This window comes from Pterocles gutturalis, unplaced genomic scaffold (genome assembly GCF_000699245.1).
Source record: "Pterocles gutturalis isolate BGI_N339 unplaced genomic scaffold, ASM69924v1 scaffold14575, whole genome shotgun sequence".
Lineage (NCBI taxonomy): Eukaryota > Metazoa > Chordata > Aves > Pterocliformes > Pteroclidae > Pterocles > Pterocles gutturalis.
In genome coordinates this window covers 19,262-27,358 of record NW_010138447.1, presented here as the reverse complement: position 1 = coordinate 27,358, position 8,097 = coordinate 19,262, and the positions used below count along the sequence as shown (strand labels likewise).

At 41.5% G+C, this 8,097-nt stretch overlaps 1 protein-coding gene across 1 annotated transcript in view; it reads left to right on the top strand.

The window, feature by feature from the left end:
* Nucleotides 1-8,097, top strand: part of GPR112 (G protein-coupled receptor 112) — a gene marked incomplete at its 5' end in the record, with an annotated part of 8,529 nt that overhangs the window by 152 nt on the left and 280 nt on the right. Inside the window, 6 exons of the mRNA XM_010083019.1 lie at nt 795-898; nt 2,302-2,423; nt 3,252-3,520; nt 4,738-4,831; nt 5,899-6,188; nt 6,729-6,830. Coding sequence (XP_010081321.1) covers nt 795-898; nt 2,302-2,423; nt 3,252-3,520; nt 4,738-4,831; nt 5,899-6,188; nt 6,729-6,830 — 981 coding nt within the window. The remainder of the gene's footprint in view (nt 1-794; nt 899-2,301; nt 2,424-3,251; nt 3,521-4,737; nt 4,832-5,898; nt 6,189-6,728; nt 6,831-8,097) is intronic.

The window sequence follows — 8,097 nt, the reverse complement described above, 5'->3', positions numbered from 1 at the left end:
CTTGTCCTGCTGAGTCTGGTTTCCACTGATGCTGATACCTCAGTAATCAGTGTTACTACCAGGGGATCTGTGTCTGGCATTGCACAATGGTGCATCTACATGAAAAAAAAAAAAAAAATAAAAGACTTAGTCTAAGAAAAAAGCAGAAATGCAATGAAATGTCAGATGACTTCTCACAATTACTTCAGGGAAGTCAGTGGGGGCTTTGCTGTGGTCAAGTCTTGACTACGGCTCAGATGATAGTCACCAGACACAGAGAAGGGTGTGTTGGGTTAACACGTGGGAGAGGTTTTTCTCTGCCATTATTGGTGTTAGAATATATATATATATATCTATTTTTAAGTCAGAAGCTTAGCTTCTGAATATGTCATACACACCACATAAGCAGGGTCATACATTTAATCTTACCAGGGAAGATCTGGCTTTTTCAGTGCTACACCCTGCCTAAACAAATCCTCTGCCCTGTAAATATTTCTTGCCTTCTGTGTTTCCACACCCTGCAGCATAATCTAGTCTAGTGCACTTTTCCTTACCTTCCTGTTTTCTCTGTGTGCAGGCATGTAAAGGACTTTAAATATTTCTTAATTCCACCAAAGGCTTTTTATCCAAATTTTGAGGTTCTCAGGCAACTATATAAGATGTGTTCCTGTGTGAAACCTCACTTGTGTGCTGCTAAATGACCCTGCAATCTGTACTAACTTGAGCTCATATTCACACATTCTGCATGCTGCAGAGCTATAAATGACTGAGCATGACTAACTCTGCTTAAAAATCCCTTCTTCTCTACTACACAGATGGACTGGGTGGTTGGAATACATCAGGGTGTGAAATGGAATATACAGATACGAATTACACAATCTGTTTTTGTAACCATCTTACCCATTTTGGAGTCCTACTGGTAAGTACTCCGTGAATCACCTCCAGAAAAGTCCCGTGGCACTAAACAGAGTCATCGCTAGTTTTGGGGAGTGATGGGAGATTCATAGCTATACAAGCTGTTAGATATCGGCAATTTTGCCAAAATCAGTAATAACAAACGAAACAGTTATAATAATTTTTATGGTATAAAGTCTTCTAAATGTCACTTGCTTCAAGGCAAATTCATTTTACAGATGTAGTTTGTACTTCTTTGCAATGTAACTTAATCAACATTAATGTGTTATTTGCTGCCTTGGAAATACTGTGTTAAATTTATTACCTGCCTGTGGCAACTAATGACATTGCAACTTAATGTAAAAACTAAGTTTTATCTACACTCCATCAGAAAGGGAAGTTTAGTATAAATATGGGAGATGTCATTAGCTATCATCTTATTTGTCTGTAATACAGAGAAAACTGCCACTAAGAGCTGAATGTCAAAAAATGAGATGGCTGCTTGAGAATGGGCTGCAACAAATGCAAAGTGTTAGGCAAGTCTGAAGCAAACCGAGTAGATTAAAATCATCGAATCCCAGTAGGATACAACCTACACGCTGGGGTAAGGCTACCCCTTTGCCTTTGGATGCTTGCCCAGCTTCCCCTAGAGGTCAGCATCACCCTGCTCCAAGAGCGGCACCAAAGCCCTCTCTGGTAGTAAAAATGTGACTTCTGCAGGAAGGAATTTAGATGTGACAGATTTCAGACAACCTGCTAGAGTTTCTACTCAAGCAAAGAGAATTCAGGCTGATTTTAAGATCATCCCTCTTCTGCACTGCCGCTTTAGTAATCAGCACAGTTACAAGTATTTAACAGCACCATCGATTGTACATCAGACATGCAGGTTACTAGTCTGAGGTTCAAAGTTTCACCAAACAGAAGACAAACTGTGGCAGGGAACAACAAAATCCTCTCAATATTACTCCTGGCAGCAGCTGTGGTGAAGCAGGGCCCAGCCTCCCAGCTGATTTTTGTGGAGGGATGCTTTCTGGACATGGGGGATCCTCCCACGCCCCAAGACTTTAGTGTTTGTGCAGTCCCCAAGGATGGCAGCTGCCATTGAAGTAGAGTTTCCTCTATGAAGCCAGCTCCCAATGGAATAATTCTGGCAAGATCCTGGAATCCTTGTTGAATTTGTGGTTTCTGAAATACAGCTTTTCTAGCTGCACAACTTACTACTGGATACTTTAAATACTGCATACTTTTACTAGTTTGGATATTCTGTGGGACTACACAACAAGAAACACATAAAAATATTAATGGAAACCCTCCAAAAGTAGCAGTAAGCAGAACAGAAATTGATTTCTTTATTAATGTGAAAATGTGGAAAGCCATTTTCTTTAACTGTCATGGCAAACAAATGTGATTCTTTGTCTTGTAACACAGGACTTGTCCCGGACAGAGATAGATACCACGCATGAACGCATATTAACTCTGATAAGCTATGTAGGATGTGGAGCTTCTTCCGTCTTTTTGGGTATAACGCTGGTGACATATCTAGCTCTTGAGTAAGTCTGATCCTTTTTCTTGTTTCACTTTTAATATTTTAGCAATAATCAATTTGTAGCAACCATCAGAATGTTTGGTAATTTTTGGTGCTGTGATGCATAGGAGGGAAGACCGAGAGCTGGCAGTATAAACATTGCTTTATTTTGACCTGTGGCTGTGGCGAAATATGGGGGATTCAAACGCTCATGTGTCAATACAAGCAACTTGTATGTTCCTAAATTCCTGATATTTCATAAATTTACCCTTGGACATGGGTAAGATATCATGTCAAGAATCTGGAATAGTCCCTGTATGTAGACTATACATTGGATGATATCAGCAATCTGGAATATTCCCTGTATATAGACTGTACATTGGACGATATCAACAGTAAAACCAGGCAACTTTTCTCTTCTCTTGCTCTTGGTGTTTCTTGTGTTTTGTCCTTTTGGATAGGTTTTGTTTTATACCATATGTGCCTGTAGCTCCTGGCACAACGGGGCCCTAGATCTAGGTAACTGTGGGTGCTTTCATAATCCAGTAATATGGCAATAACAATAATATTTGATGAAGTAGTAACAAGATGATGTTAAGTCTGTCTCTCCTCCACCAAGTGTGAAACACGTAGGAGGTCTCCAGGTATACAGATGCTCTGCTTTGTCAGGCTGGGAGATCTGCTTCAAAAACACACTAGCGATGTGATATAGAACACTAATGTAGCCACAACTTACACCACAAGAAGCCAGTTTATAATATGACGCATACACATTTGTGCTACTTCGCATCAGTGAATGCACCCAGCACAACTCATGCAATGGTAACCTTGTGGACCTTCCCCTTCTTTTTAGAAAGCTGCGGAGAGACAACCCTTCAAAAATCCTGCTCAATCTTTGTTCTGCACTGCTGATGCTGAACATCATCTTCCTCACCAATTCCTGGCTGTCCTCGTTCCACCAGCCAGGTCTCTGTATCACCGTGGCCGCCCTCCTTCACTATTTCCTTCTTGCAGCTTTCACGTGGATGTGCCTGGAGTCTGTTCACTTTTACTTTGTTCTTGTCAAAGTTTTCAATGTTTACGTCCCAAAGTACATCCTAAAATGCTGTCTTGCTGGCTGGGGTAAGTAAGCGGATTTCTTCGCCACTTCTGTGCTTGCTAACTTCTCTAAGATGGGGAATATTTGCAAAAGTAAGTTAGGACACTGAGCTAGTAGAAACGTGGTGCACACCCTGAGCCGTGAGGATGGATTTCTTCCCCAGGTATGTTCAGCTGAAGTTTCTTCTGCCCAGGGAGACTTCAGCAAAGTGCCTGTTGCTCTCTGCAGAGTCATATGCAAGGAAAGGCAAAAGTGGGCGTAAGGAACTGCTTTCACTACCCCTTCTGCTCTTTACAGGAATGATTTATCATTGTCCCTCATGTCAGTGGGTGTGCCTGAGGAAGTATGAGCTACCCACAGCCTTCATCCCCATTGGTGATGCTCAGAAGTGATTTTGATCTGCTTCCAGGCCTTGTGTCCCTACCTGCCGTTCTATGCATGATTCCCCCATGTGGGGTGGATTTGGCTTTCATTCATTACCTCTCCTGAGGACTTCACTGATTCAGCTTTCCTCCAAGCACTGAGCATCAGAGACTTGTTTGGGAAAAACATAATAAGAAGGACCCAAAATGCTGGCTCAGCTGTTAGTAAGGGTGTTATCAGAGGCACTGACCCAGGGCAGAATTCGGTCTGTGGTTTTTGGGTCACCATTAGATGCTGTTTTAAAGGGGGTTTTAGGCTTTTGAATAGTGTTCAGCATATCATAATCTCTAGCCTTAGATCTGATGTCACACGTAATTGATCTTAGGGACAGACATCCATGATGGTGGTGTTGGTGGCAGCCATTCTCAACAGAAAAGCCAGAACTGAAAGAAATATGAAAAATGGGAAATGAGTGGAAGGGGAGACTGATAAAACACTGTCTGGAAAATGTCTGTCTCTATCAGATCTTAACACAGAATGCTGTGCTCTGCTTATTTTTTGACAACCTGCTTTTTGTAATAATCAGTTGGCTTGTTTTACCAGATTGGATTCCTTCTGGAGATGTTTGAACACTCACAAACATTTTGCAAACACAGATATTTTTATGCCTACTCATTTGTAATTTACATAAATAAGGAGATGAAACCTGCTATGCCACGCATTTAATAACACTCATTTCAGCTTCAGGGGTAGAGTTTGATCCTAAGATGTATATGTCTGCTGTAATTACTCATCAAAGATTATGTCACATCTCTCTTTACTCTCCATTTTTTCTTTTTAATCTAAATATCTCTTTTTCTCTTGCCTTCCATATTAGGAATACCAGCTATTGTAATTGCTATTGTGCTTATTATAAATAAAGACTACTACGGCAATGGATCACAGGCTGAGAGCAATCCATTCAGCAATTTGTAAGTATAACACTTTAAGCTTTTTGATGGTCACCAGAGTATCTTAGAGATACAAGAAATAACCAGAAGGCACAACTTCTCTCTTGCTTTTGTCTTTTCTCCCCCATCTTAACCCTCTCCTTTTAGTGGTTCCAGTTCGTTGGATCATTTTGGATGCATGGCTACTATATGGAGTAACTCTCACATCAGTGGAGTGAGCCTGAGGATAGGGAGGGCTTCTGCCAGTCAGCTCCATTTTTACTTTCTGGAAAATCTCTTCATTTACATGACATTAACTCAGTCTGATGGGGCATTTGTATACGATCCTGCACGTTCTAGATTTCTGGTAAAACATAACAGCAGAATAATTGCTCTAGTATTTTGCACGTTTGCTTCTGTTTTTGTAATGTCAGTTCACATCACTGTCTCTTCATAGTTTCAAATTCTTTTCTTTAAACCATCTCAACCTCCTCTGTTTTCCAGTGGGAAAACACTACATTCTTTCATCCTTTTTAAAAAGGGTTTTATAGCAAAGAATGCTTCCATTTTTTCGCCTGCTTTCTGTTTAGCGCAATCTGATCACTTGTTGGTGAAGACTACCTGGAATATTTTAATTCAATTCTGTCAGAGGGGCAGCACACACCCATGACACCTCAGAAGGAAACTTGTTACCCATCTTCAGCAAAAAGGCAGTAAAACTCACTAATTTATGTCTGAGGAAAAGCTAACCAGCGCTCATCTCTGTGCTATACTATTATTTAGACTCCTAATTAAGTCCTATTTAACTTGGTTTTCCTAAGGCAGTGTGTCTTTGTGTGTATGCATTATGAAGCTGTGAAACAATTGTCAGGCTTATTTGAATTTAGCAGAAACATTAAAGCCTCAAAGTTATTGAATTTCTATAACATCCATAAAAAAGCAAGTGGAGAGTTCTATGAATGTCCTAACTGGGGGAAAGTAACGAGCGTTAGGGAATGCCCCTTACTAGGTATTGGAGAAGCATGTGGGAAACTTATTTAGGAAACCAGGCTTCACTAGTTTCACTGCTCAAAAACTCCTTATTGAATACATACCTCCCTTTCTTGCAGCTGCTGGATTCAGGAGAACACAGTGTTTTACATCTCCGTTGTGGTCTATGTCGGCTTAATATTTTTGATGAATACAGCCATGTTCATCACTGTTCTCATTCAAATCCACGCCATGAAATCCAGGACACCAAAGAGATCCAGATTCTGGAAACGGGGTTTTCTTCAAGACATCAGAAGTGCTTTCAGCTTGATGTTCCTTTTGGGCTTAACTTGGGGCTTTGCCTTTTTTGCCTGGGGAGCAGCGAGGATACTTTTCTTGTATCTCTTCAGCATTTTTAACACCTTGCAAGGTAATTTCTGAATGGAGTACTGCTATAAATACAACAGTTTAGGGCCCTGCAATAGAAGTAAATTTGTAACAGCATGTGATTCAAGCACTGTGGAAGAGGAGTGGTTGTATAGCTTTTGTGGTACAGTGTTTTGCTACTTTAATTGTAAAGCTTGATGACAGTGTTGTTTAGGTAGCATTGCAGTGATAGATATGCTGTTAAAGACACAAATTCATGCCTTTGAAACATGGGTCCCAATAAATGCATCTTTTCAGAAGCTGGCACAATCCTTTACATCTGGGCATAAAAATGCCTGATAGAATCTCCAGTGACTTGCAGATTATTCTTATAGCAACTCTGCGGCAAGCTCTTCCCGTTACCCTTTCATACGCACAAAGGACTCTGTGCATTTCTGGGCCAACACGATGGTGGCCCAGGGACCATCTCTCTGCCCATACATAACACACTGGTAGCTGAGTGGCATACAAAGAGTTTAGAAAAGGGACAGCAGGTTGGAGAATCCACCTGCAAACCTGTGAATTTCTCTTCTTACTTCCTCAGGGTTCTTTATCTTTGTGTTTTACTGCCTGCTGAAGGAAGAAGTAGTGAAGCAGTGCCGACTGCACTTTTGCTGCGGAAGATTTCGTCCCAGTAATTATTCTGGTAAGCATTGAGGGCTTTTGTTTAACTTGACTTGTAAGTCTCAGTACCTCTGTGTGTCTATCAAAATCAGTTGACATTATGAATGGGTGTAACAAAGGAGAAGCTACATCAGTTGGTTTAGTCTTTTCAGAAAATCAGACTAAAACTCCTGTATCAACACAGCAGCCCTGTGCATTATGTGCTGCTGAGGAATATGTAGCCTTCCATTTGCAGAGAGGGAATTCAGCAAGAATGCTCTAAGTAGCACATATTCTCCCTTCCGCATGAGCCAGCACGATGCTGTATGATATAAGGGTAAGGCTGCCACTCCTCTCCTTTTCCTACCTCCTGTCTTCTTTGGTATGACCTTCTCCAAATTAGTATTACTAGCTTGGGTCCCTAAAGGGGAAATAGAAGACTGAATTGCTGGTATCCAGCCCCACCTGCACAAGTGTGTCAGAGCTAATGTCAGGAATTGTTCCTGGTGCTGCACAGAGACCCACGGTCTCAGGGCAGGTACAAGGATGGCACAAGAAGCAAGAACAGACCTTTCTCCTCCCTGGTGTCTTGTAGTTTGAGATGTGACACCTGTACGGAATTTTATTCCTGCGCCTTCCACTCTCTGATTTCAGGCTGGAGTGGGTCAAGTGGAACTGCTGGATCTACACCAAGGCATTTAAACCACAAGTCACTGTCCACACCATCCACACCGTCCCAGACTTTGTGGAGTCTAAATTCTAATGGAACAAGTTCAACTTTCACTGGTTCAGATCTCCTTCCCAGGACTTCTCCAGATATAAATTTTAGGATCGGTAAGAAAAACTGTGCACTGCATAGACTAGAATGTAGTAGGCTCCATATGGTGACTGTCAAATCCCAACCAATGGAAATACATAGGAAGCCTTGCACTGCTTTCTCTGCCAGGCTTCAGTTTGGGGTTAATAGCTAGATTACAGATGGCTTTTGCCCTTAAGATCCTGGTATAGATCTTCTTTAAAAGGAAGGGAACTCTCTGCTCAGCTTCCACTTTAGGCACCTAAGAGATATTCTGCCCTGGGCCAGCTGGCTGTCATTCTCAAGGGACCTACTTCCAGTTAGGGAGCACTATCGTCTCTCTCATGCATTCCCAAAAGAGCAAAGATTGTGAGGATTACAGAAAACTGAACAGGACCTGCTGTCAGCCTGTTTAATCCAGAAGAATCCCAGCAGGAGGTTTTGCCTTCCAAGATGAAGAAATTGTTGCAGACCTGTATTCTGAAAATGGAATGCCTTTTAGGAATTCTGACCT